The 12,100-nt window shown below is 37.8% G+C and overlaps 1 protein-coding gene across 8 annotated transcripts in view; it reads right to left on the bottom strand.

Annotated features, from left to right (window-relative positions):
• epn2 (epsin 2) overlaps positions 1–12,100 on the bottom strand; it is a 74,053-nt gene that overhangs the window by 33,888 nt on the left and 28,065 nt on the right. For 7 of the 8 annotated variants that reach the window (XR_011347449.1, XM_069906517.1, XM_069906519.1 and 4 more), the window contains exons 2-3: positions 5,459–6,252; positions 2,369–2,481 (exon numbers count right to left, since the gene is read on the bottom strand). Coding sequence is in view for 7 of the 8 variants with exons in the window: in XM_069906517.1 (XP_069762618.1) it covers positions 2,369–2,481; positions 5,459–6,056 (711 nt within the window). In the remaining variant the exon portion in view is untranslated. Of the gene's footprint in view, positions 1–2,368; positions 2,482–5,458; positions 6,253–6,475; positions 6,498–12,100 lie in introns of those variants that run through there. The other variant, XM_069906518.1, reaches the window with a different exon arrangement.

Here is a 12,100-nt window from a genome sequence, read left to right as displayed (position 1 = left end):
GTTATTTAGGAAAAAGTGAGCACTTTATGTCTAACAAACCAAGCTTATACTTAAATTAAACATCAGTTTTACCAATGATTATCATCTGATATCATTAATGGACCTGTGAAAGTAGCCTGTCTTTGAAGCTGGGTTTCTTTCCATTGAAGTCCAAGACTCCTACAAACCATTGCCATATTGGATAGCAATGGGAAACTTACCAAATGTAGGAATGTAGAACAGCCAGGAATTAAAGAGAGTACACAAAAGGATCTGAAATAGAAATTAAGAATCGGAAAGAGAGAGAACTGCATACAGAAGGCAGGAAGGAGAAAGTAAAGGTAGGATATTCCATTTCTTGGGCAAAATTGCACATGGCGTCTATGCACACATATAACCACTTACAGCACAGAACAGGCCAGTTCGGCCCTACAAGTCCATGCCGTAGCAAATCCCCACCCTCCTAGTCCCACTGACCAGCGCCCGGTCCATATCCCTCTAGTCCCCTCCTATCCATGTAACGATCCAGTCTTTCCTTAAATGTAACCAATGATCCCGCCTCGACCACGTCTGCCGGAAGCTCATTCCACATCCCCACCACCCTCTGCGTAAAGAAATTTCCCCTCATGTTCCCCTTATAATTTTCCCCCTTCAATCTTAAACCATGTCCTCTAGTTTGAATCTCCCCCTTTCTTAATTGAAAAAGCCTATCCACATTTACTCTGTCTGTCCCTTTCAAAATCTTAAACACCTCGATCAAGTCCCCTCTCAATCTTCTACACTCCAGAGAAAAAAGCCCCAGTCTGCACAACCTTTCCCTGTAACTCAGACCCTGAAATCCTGTCAACATTCTCGTGAACCTTCTCTGCACTCTCTCTATTTTGTTTATATCTTTCCTATAATTTGGTGACCAAAACTGTACACAGTACTCCAAATTTGGCCTCACCAATGCCTTGTACAATTTCATCATAACCTCCCTACTCTTGAATTCAATACTCCGATTTATGAAGGCCAACATTCCAAATGCCTTCTTCACCACTCTATCTACCTGAGTATCAGCCTTGAGGGTACTATTTACCATCACTCCTCAATCCCTTTGTTGCTCTGCACTCCTCAATTGTCTACCATTCAATGTATATGACCTATTTAAATTTGCTGACCTATTTAAATCTGAAAACTAGTCTCAGTAACTTTTCTTACTTTATTGATCAAAAGAAAAGCAATCCAAAATTTCTTGCAAATAGAATTTCTCTAGCATTATTTTTGTATAAAATAAGCAGAGAGACATTAAATTCATCAACATAAAACTATCCTTATAAGCACTTCGGTAGATTCTGATGCATGTCCTAGAACTTCAGAGATTTCTTGCAAAAGATATCCTGTTAAAAAGTAAAAACCTTTTATGTCAAAGTTCAACTTTATTGTCAGAGAACATGTATCACATACAATCTTGAGATTCTTTTTCCTTGGGCCAGGCAGAATTTTTATTTATCAATAAATGTAAACTGTTCTCAAAAAGTGTACACTATTTAGCCAAGTGTCAAAAGAGAGAAATGTAAACAAACTGACTGTGGAATACAGGAAGAAAAAAACAGCAATAAATATTCAGCAAATATAAATAATAAGAAAAATAAAGAATCCTTAAATTAGTTTCTGAATGAGTCTGTTGCTTGGGAGTCTGATGGTGGAGGGGTAATAACTGTTCCAGAATCTGGTGGTAAGAGTCTTGTTCTGGGTGGTGTGGATCCTTGATGATTGCTGCTGCTCTCCCACGTCAGCGTTCCATGTCGATTTTCTCGATGTAGGAGAGAATTTGCCTGTGATGTAGTGGGCTGTGTCCACTAACTTTTGCAGTGTTTTCTGCTCAGAGTATTGGTGCCCACATACCAGGCCGTGATGCAGCTTGTCAGAACACTTTCCACTAATCATTTGTAGAAGTTTACCAAGGTTTCTGATGTCAGAGACGCTGACTTGCTTTCCTCACTATGCCACTGGTATGTTGGGTCCAGGAAAGGTCCTCTGAGATAGTGACTCCCAGGAATTTAAATTTGCTGACTCTTTCCATCTCTGGTTCCCCAATGATCACTGGATTGAACACCTCTGGTTTCCCCTCCTGGTCAACAATCAGCTCCTTGGTTTTGGTGAGATTGAGTGAGAGAGGGGTTATTGTAGTGCATCATTCAGCAAAGTTTTCAATCTTCCTCTTGTATGCTGGCTCATCATCTTTTTTTAAAAAAAGAGCCAATGAATGTGGTATAGTCAGCAAATTTAGAAATGGTGGTGTTGTCACACTGAGCCACACAGTCCTAACAGATATCAACAAGCATGAATCTAATGTACACAGGATCTGATTGACAATAATGATGAGTGAAATTTGTGTGAAGTATACCTGTTCTGCTGCTTCTCGACTCATGGCTAAAGCCAACTGTAATTGAAGTTCTTCCTCCCCACTGGTTTGTGGTCTGGCCTGTTCCAATTCTGATGAAGCTCGTGGAGAGGTTGCTAAAATGAAATAATTACATCAATACTAAAAATCAAAGAATACAAAATTATGATAAGAAATAACACATAGCTTAATAATACTATCATACTACTTATAATTTTTGAAAATATTTTAAATGTGTTCTATATTCAAACAAAACTGAAAGTTTGCTCTATCTTGGCTTACAAAATGTTACTTGCATTTTCATAATACTAGGCTAAACCTGTGGAGATTCAAAGTCTCCAACTTCTACTCTCATAATTTGGGATGTTACAAATACATGACTGAACTACTGTATTAATATTTCACTGCTAGCTCTCCTCCACTGCAAGAGGTTTATCTGTGGAATGTTATAATGAAAACACATTCTTAAAAGAAAAAAAAAAATCAAGACGTGACACAAAGGTAAATTGAAAGAAACACAGATTGAACGAAGGTAAGGGAGTGAGAAAACTGACCAAGAAGCAACGGTTAAAGTGGCTTAGCAACCAATGAAGTAATCCAGTGATAGAATCAATCAATATGTAGGTTTAATAATGATCCAAACCAACATTCATTCCATTTTCGTTAAGAGTTTGGTTCAGCTTCAGAGAGTTAACAGGGAGTGCGACAGTTGGAAAATGGGTCTGTGTCAGGGATGGGTGACAATGGCATTAATTTAAGATGATGAAAAGGAAGAGATTTCTGGACAATCAATACTTGAAGATTGATTTTAGAGACTGAAGAAATTAAGAGAGTTAGTAGAAATGATGGGCATTGTCAGCTTGGATGCAAAGACAGATTCTGTTAATTTCAGTTGGTAGTCTGAGGAGCAAGATGTATTTTGGAAATAGACGATTTGATCCTTTGGGTTACTGGAGATAGCAATGCATGAATGGAAAGATAAGCCAAATTCAAGTAATCTTTGGACCTCAAAGGAACAAATGCACAAAGCACCGAGTGGCTGAAATTCTACTCAGCTGGGCAAAAGTAAAAATGGGTTAAAGGAGAAAGGCAAGGTCAAATGTGTCAAAGGCTGCAACCATGTCAGGATCACAAGAAAGGACAGTTGGAGCTTGTCGTACAAAATAATTCTGATAAATGCGATTTTCCATTTTCGAACTGAAATCCCTCCAGTCAAAAAGACTTGAGAGGCAATAGGACACATGTATTCTGGGTCAGAGAAGAAATAGTAACTTGTAACGGTCAGTATTTTTGAACTGCAACAAAGGCATATTTTGCAAAAGGGTATGGAATGCACAAAGAAATGTGGACAAAACCAGCAAAATTATTGACGTCAGCTAAATTGAAAATCAAGGAAAAGAAGACATATGGTCAACAGCTTGACAGAAAAAGTCAGAGAATGTGAACATGGTATTAGATAGAATGAAGGGAAGTGAAAAAGAAACCAGAGAAAGCTATGACAAACAGGGACTTCCATTAAGTTTGATCCAGTGGACGATTTATAATTATGGGGGAAGAGGAAGAAAGATGATTGAATGGTTTTCACCTTACAGATAAAGCAGTCCATGAGATCATTGTGCAATGTTGGTGGACATGAGGATTCAGGAGACACAGCATTAGATGACTGTTTTCAGTGCAGAAAAGAAGCAGTGGGTTATCTTTGCATTCCATGATCCCTGAAGATGACACTATGGACAGGAAGAGGACATATTGATGGAGGTACTAACATTTAAAATGAGATCCATCTCAAAATGCCAAAATTTGAAGCTTTAGTGTCCCAGCGCTGAACCAAAATTTTAAGCATGACCATCTACTGGATAATTTTGATTTCTTGCCTCCAAAAGTCATGGTAATTGTTGAAAACCACTAAAATTACTCCTTTTATCAGTAAGAGAACAGAACTGATATGTATATATTTTTTATATATATCTAAAATTATTTTTTTAAATGGCTGCCAGCCTTTTCTCATCATGTCAAGCATTAAAAGAAATAAATAAATAAAATGTCCAATAATTCGGTCATTATATGTGTTATGTTGTTGAAAATCTGGTGTTCAGAAGTAATTTTACAGAAACATACATTGTATTAAACATTTTGGGAGTACATCATGTTAAAAATGGCAAAGAAATTAAACTAAATAACCAGCCCTTTTAGACAGCACCAATATGACAGGCTAAATGTTTTCATTTCTAAATTGCAAAATTCTATGATGATAAAGCTTTTGCCATATCACAACTTTTGAAAATGTTTCAAAAATGGGAAAAGAACAAGTTTTTGGATTAAGCCAATTATGGATTTGATGGAAGTCTGTAGACACTGTGGTTGAAGTAAAAACACAATGCTGGAAAAACTCAGCAGGTCAAACAGTAACATTTATATGGCAAAGATAAAGGTACATAACCAACATTTCAGGCTTGAGCCCTTCATCAAGATATGGATTTGATGGACCAGCTCTACACAAGAGAAAACAGGTTAATCTTCTGAGCACAAATGCCCAACCCCTCCCACCCACATCTCTCATCATTACCTTTCAAATCTTTCCTGTTCTCACCCAGTCCCATTCGAATGCTATAATTGAACGTGCCTCCACTTTCATACAGGCCTTGCATTCGAGTACAACTGCTTAATACACTCAATGTGCAAAACAAAAACCTGCATTAAAAAAAACTGATAATCATTCTATAGAACTGAGAAAAAGTACAAATGAGCAACCCCCTCTCTCAATCAGTTCTCAACTTTTCTCTCCTGCCCTCATATCCATGTCCACTGATGGGCTCTTGGCTGTCAACCTGTGCTCCTCCAGCTGCCCCTTCTTCCCTCTTCCCCCCACCTTTTTAATTCAAGCACCTGCCTGTTTTTTGCACAAAGAGCTCAGGACCAAAACGTTGGTTATGCAGTACATCTTTGCCTCCGATGGATACTGTGAGACCTGCTGAATTTCTCCAGCATTTTTGTGTATTTAAGTATATATCTTCATCTGCTTTTAGACTATCCTTACAATGATGCATTACTCATTAAGCCAAAAAAATGCACAGAAATGAAAAGTTTACTCACAACCATGGTACGAAGCAGGTGATCCTCCTGACTTTCCATACTCATGTTCTGAATAACTGGTGGACAAGTTAGGCTGACTAGACCCACGTCCAAAAGTAATTTGATTATTGCTTCCTACTCCTGTGGCTACTTGAGCCATACGTTCTTTTGTTTTAAGAGCCTGGCTCCTCTCTGACTTGAGCCGTTCATCATCCTTCAACAAAGTGACCAGTTGCTTTGACTTTTCACGTACATTGATTCCTTGATCTTTACCATCACGGTCAAAGTACTGAAAGTCTTTCAAAGTCTGAATAGCAAATATATTTTCCTTGCACTGCTGTGCTACTCTTTCAGATCCAGTTTTTATCATATAATCTAACAGTGTCAGAGCCTTGTAAACATGTCGCCAATTCTTGCCATGATCATTGAGCCGCTTCCATATCATACTCATTATTTCTGAGAATGCCACAACGTTATAAGTTAGATCTGCAATTTCAGTCATTAAGGAACTGGAGGGTCCCCATGGGTCATTAGAAGTTGCCTCACGAACTTTAATTTCAGCTTCAGAATAATTGTTCACAATGTTTTTCATCTGCCGTCTAATAGAAGATGTAGTCATGATGATTCAGGTCGAAAATAAATCTATCAGAAAAGTTTTCTTTTCCTTCCGTTACACAATAGTATTCAATAATTTTCACACCCAACAATTATTGCTGTGAAAATCACGATAAATCCTTATATATTTCAACACCTGTTTCGTGTCTGCTGGTGAATTCATTTCCTCTCAAAGAGAATTCACATTGTTGGCAAATAATCTGTGAAAAGAAACATCTATAAATAACATCATTTTAAGTTAGCTGCCACAAATCTAATTTCAAATATCCATATTTATCAACTCTTTATAAAAACTCAGCTAAATAATTCCTTGGAATATATTTTAGTTACATTTGGACTAATTGCATTATTTTAAAAGGATACACATGAAAATAATTAAAAAGAACAATGTTAAAGTTTGATATTTTTAAGATGCTTTCCCACCTAAACTCCTACACAAAATTATCTTGGATTATTGAACTCGATGAATGTTCCAATATGAATTCAGAATTATTAATTGGACCTTGAAAGAAACAAATTAAATTTCAAATTTGAAATTAGACATTTAAAACTTTGATAGGTACACACTTATTTGGCAAGCTAATAAGAAAATTATTGCCCAATCATTTTAAAAAACTTTGTTAAATGAATGCCACAGGCTTTTTATTAAGTTGACTCAGAAGCTTCATCAAGGCATATACCCATCACAATAACTATAACAAAATGTACTGTAAGTGCAAGCTCAGGAATATCATATCCAAAAAATCGCACTTTATGTCATATAACCATATAATTACAGCACACAAACAGGCCAGTCTGACCCTTCTTGTCTGTGTCGAACACCTTCTCCCACCTAGTCCCATTGACCCGCACCCAGCCCATAAACTAAAAAATCAGCCTCACGTCTACCACTTTGGGCGGAAGCTCATTCCACATTCCCACCACGCTCAGTGAAGAAATCCCCCCTCGTGTTTCCCCTATACTCTTGCCCCTTCAATCTCAATCCAAGTCCTCTTGTTTGAATCTCCCCCATTGTCAATAGAAAAAGCGTATCCACATTGACTCTATCTGCCCCCCTCATAGTTTTAAATACCTCTATCACATCACCACTCTTTCTTCTATACTTGAGGAAATAAAGTCCTATCTTATTTAACCTTTCCCTGTAACTCAAACCCTGAAATCCAGACAACGTCCTTGTAAATCTTCTCTGCACTCTCTACTTTGTTGATATCTTTTCTATAATTTGTTTACTAAAACTGCACACAATATTCCAAATTTGGCCTTACCTATGCCTTATAATTTCAACATGACATCCCAACTCCTGTACTCAATACTTTGATTTATGAAGGCCAACATACCAAAAACTTTCTTCACCACCCTATCTACATGTGACTCCACTTTCAGGGAAATATATACCAGAATTCCTAAATCCCTTTATTCTATGGCACTCTTCAATTTATCTACCATTTAACGTGCATGACCTTTACTGATTATTCCTACCAAAATTTAGCACCTCACACTTATCAGTATTAAACTCCATCTCTCATCTTTCTGTCCACTCTTCTAACTGGCCTATATCCCACTGCAAGCTTTGAAAACATGCCTCACTATCCGCAACACCACCAATCTTAGTATCATCTGCATACTTACTAATCCAATTTACCAACCTATCATCCAGATCATTAATATATATGACAAACAATAATGGACCTAGTACCAAACCCGGAGTCATTCCACTAGTCACTCGCCTCCAATGAGACTAACAATTTTGCACCACTACTCTCTGGCATCTCCCATCCAATCATTATTGAATCCATTTCACTACTTCAACATTAATACCTAATGATTGAATCTTCCTAACTAACCTCTGAAGCAGAACCTTGTCAAAGTCCTTACTAAAGACCATACAGACAACGTCCACAGCCTTCCCTTCGTCAACCTTCTTAGTAACCTCATCGAAAAATTCTAAGATTTGTTAAATATGATCTACAACGCACAAAGCCACATTGACTACTAATCAGTCCCTTTTCTATCCAAATAATTGTATATTCCATCTCCATCAACAGTCTCCATTAATTTACCTACCACCAACCAACGTCAGACTCACAGGCCTACAATTACCAAATTTATTTTAGAGCCTTTTTTAAAACAGTGGAACAACCCTCCAATCCTCCGGCACCTCCTCCATGGCTAATGACATTTTAAATGATTTTGTCAGAGCCCCGCTATTTCTACACTAACCTCCCTCAAGGTCCTAGGGAATATCTTGTCAGGACCCAGAGATTTATCCACCTTTATCCTCATTAATCTGCATATTTTCCATGACCTTACTCCTATTTTCCTTACTTCCCCTGATTCAATGTTCCTTTCCTTTGTGAATATTGAAGAAAAAAAATCATTTAAAAACTGCCCCATCTCCTCTGACTCCTTATGTAGCCTTTCCCTCTTGATTCTCAAGGGGCCCAATTTTATCCCTTACTATTCTTTTACTTTTAATGTACCTGTAGAAACCCTTTGGATTTATTTTCACCTCGCCTGCCAAAGCAGCCTCATATCTCCTTTTAGCCTTTCTAATTTCTTTTAAGATTTGTTTGCACTCTTTATATTTATCAGCACCTCATTTATTCTATTGTGCACATCCCTCTTCCTCCAAACCAAATTCTCAATATCCCTTGAAAACCAAGGCACTCTATATTTTCTAACCTTTCCTTTAATCCTCGTACTGACTCTGTACTCTCAAAATTTCCCCTTTGAATATCCTCCATTTATCTATTGCATCCTTCCCAGAAAATAAATTATCCCAATCCACACCTAAATCCTTTAGCATATCCTCGAAATTAGCCCTGTTCCAATCAATTATAGGCCCAGCCCTATAATTTACCTAAAAATAATAGTATTATGATCACTTGACCCAAAGTGTTCCCCAGCACAAACCTCTGTCACTTGACCCATCTTGTTCCCTAATAGGAGATCCAATACTGCCCCTTCTCTAGTTGCTTCTCTTCTTTATTGATTTAGAAAACTTCCCTGAACACATTTGACGAACTCCAACCAATCCAGCCCTTTTACAGTATGTGGAAAGTTAAAATCTCCTACAATGACCACCTTATGTTTACTACACATATATGCTATCTTCTTACAAGTTTGCTCCTCTAATTCCTTCTGTCCATTTGGAGTCTATAATACACGTCCATTAGTACCTTTCCCATTCTTCACTTCCACCCAAATAGCCTCACTAGATGAGCCCTCCAATCTATCCTGCCATACCACCACTGTAATGTTTCCTCTAACAAGCAATGAGACTCCTCCACCTTTTATTTTCCCCCCCCCCCCCACCCCCACCCCGTTCTATCATGCCTTAAGCAACAGAATCCTGGAACAATTAGCTGCCAATTATGTCCCTCCTGCAACCAAGTTTCACAATATCATATTTCCATGTGTTAATCCATGCTCTAAACTCAAAGGATATATTTTCCATTACTTCCAAACAAGGGAAACAATAGACATGCTAATCTGCCAAAGGAAAGTGAGATAAATAGAAGTATAAAAACAAAACTGGCATTACCCCAGTTGCAATGTAGTGCTACTCAAATATTTTTAAAAACAAGTACAACCAACACCCAACTTAAAATTTAGAAAGAAATTACCATTATCTATTGACTTCAATTTGCATAACAGAGAATAAAAGATTTTGCTGTTGAGATTTTCCCACATAGCAACTCAAAATTCTGTGGTAACAATTTGCTTTAAATAGTGCAATAATAATTCAATGCATATACAAAATGTTATGAAACAGGAACTACTACAATCCATTAACTATAACACAAGCATAATTCATGTACACTGTACAAAGCATCTTCAGTATACAAAATTTATGCTATACTGTCAGCAAAAATCAAAATTATGCTTGTATGGCGGTGTGCCACAATGAGCAATGGAGGTTGGCTATGTTGAGCGAGAAGTGTGAAAGAAACAAGTCGAGTCCAGCAATGTTTCAGTGTGAACTCCTTTACTCAAAAACCAAAAAAAACCTGTGATTCAAACACCCACGCCCTTTCCCTTTAACCCCGCATCTGGTGGGCCTGGTGCAAGGCTCGCCCGCATCTAAAGTCCTGCTAGATGGCGTTGGTTGCTTTCTTGTGCGCGATTGCTAGGCCCTGTTTCCTCACTGCGTAGATGAGCCACACCATGTAGGTGCAACGCTACACTCACATCGGTTCGTAATTTTTAATTCTTAAAAATAAAATGTTAATTCAATGCAATAATGCTCCTACATAAAAATACAAAAGTGGCCAAATTTTAGTTAGCCAAAAAAAATGGAAATCCTTCAGCAAGTTTAGTCCAAGTATTTCTCTCAAGACAATTCTACAAAACTGTCCAAAATGTGCTTCACAAGATCCATTTCCCCTCATTATGGTTGAGGAAGGGTCTAAAACAAAAGAACACATCAAAAAACTATGTCCATAGCCAATCAAGATCCAGTGATATTGAGCCTTGTAACAACAGCAGAGTCTTGTATGGTGCAGAAGTCAGACGACTCCACACCCTATGGTCCACCTACTGCTTACAGGCTATTCATGATCTTACCAAGACAAATTTTAATGGAAAGTCGACAATTCTGGTGGGTGGACAAAAAGAGATGTGTAAAAGGATAAAATATTTATACTTCATTATTTGAAAACCTCACTAATTAAGATTACTCCAGTTAAACCAGCAGAAAGTATACCCTGCTTTATGAATACTCACTTTATGCAAATCTGTTTTGACAAAAAGATTTTTGTTTCTACAAAAAAAATGTGGTGAAAGCAGCAAGCTGTTATAGAGGCTGGGCACACACCCTGAGCATCTACTTTCCTGGGAACTATGATGAGATGTCAATAGATGACCCTCTCCTCTCTCTCCTACATCCCAGTTTCCTGTTCGTGTCACCCATTCCCCCCCCCTCCCCCCAACCATGAACCGAGTGTACCAAGCGTAAAGAAACAGGTATGTGTTCCTTGTGCAAACGGGTTGGTGCTAACAGCACTGAGCCGGGGGTGGGCCTCTGACTGGAGTGCATTGGAAGGTTCAAAAAAGTAAATTTCTACTTTATGGGCTGTGTATTTATCATATAATTCCTGCTTTTAATAAATGTTAAGTGTTATTTTAGGTTGTATACATTACTTGATAGATTATTTTTTGGGTGTGGGAATGCTCAAAAAAATTATCTCATAGGAATCAATGGTAATCGCTTCTTTGCTTTATGCAATTTCGATTTATGAAAGGTTCCATAGGAACGCTCTAGTTTTGTAAAGCAGGGTATACCTGTAATTGTTAATACAATAGATTTAGACAAACTATAAAAATAAATAAAATGTACAGATGAACATTTCAAGTTCATTTATTATCATCTGACTATAGAACCCAATGAAACAGCATTTCTCAGCAACATGGTGCACAATCATATGTAACCAATACATTGTACATAATAATTACATCAATATAAAGTTGCAATTTAAAATATATAGTAATATTTTAGGATGATTTATTCAGTTGTAGGATACTGATCAATCTCACAGCCTGTGTGAAGAACCTATTTCCCAGCCTGCCAGTTGATTTGGATGCTCCAGTACCTCTTTCTTGATAGTAGTGGTTCAAAGATACTGTATGCTGGATGGAAAGTGTCTTCTATAATTTTAGAGCCCTGTTTGAACAACATTCCCAGTAAATGACATTAACTGACCTTCTTTGCAATTTTGATGATCCTCTGCATTGACTTTGCAACTACCAAACCCCACAATGATGTAGCCAGACAGGGGTTTCAATCATGCTCCTGTAAAATGTTGTCAAGATGGAGGCCAGTGGCCTTGCCCTCCTCCACCTCATTATGAAGTGCAAGTGCTACTACACCTTCTTAACCAATGAAGGGGTAGTGTAGGTCCAGGATAGGTCACCCTTTATACGCACACCAAGGAAATTTGAGCTCTCCACAACAGAACATGGATGTGTAATAGACAACGATCAACCATGGTCCTCCTGAAGTCCACAATCATTGCCTTGACCACTTTGAGACTCTGGTTATTCCCGTAC

Source organism: Narcine bancroftii, chromosome 12, assembly GCF_036971445.1.
Source record: "Narcine bancroftii isolate sNarBan1 chromosome 12, sNarBan1.hap1, whole genome shotgun sequence".
NCBI lineage: Eukaryota > Metazoa > Chordata > Chondrichthyes > Torpediniformes > Narcinidae > Narcine > Narcine bancroftii.
This window is presented reverse-complemented; position numbering and strand designations above follow the sequence as displayed.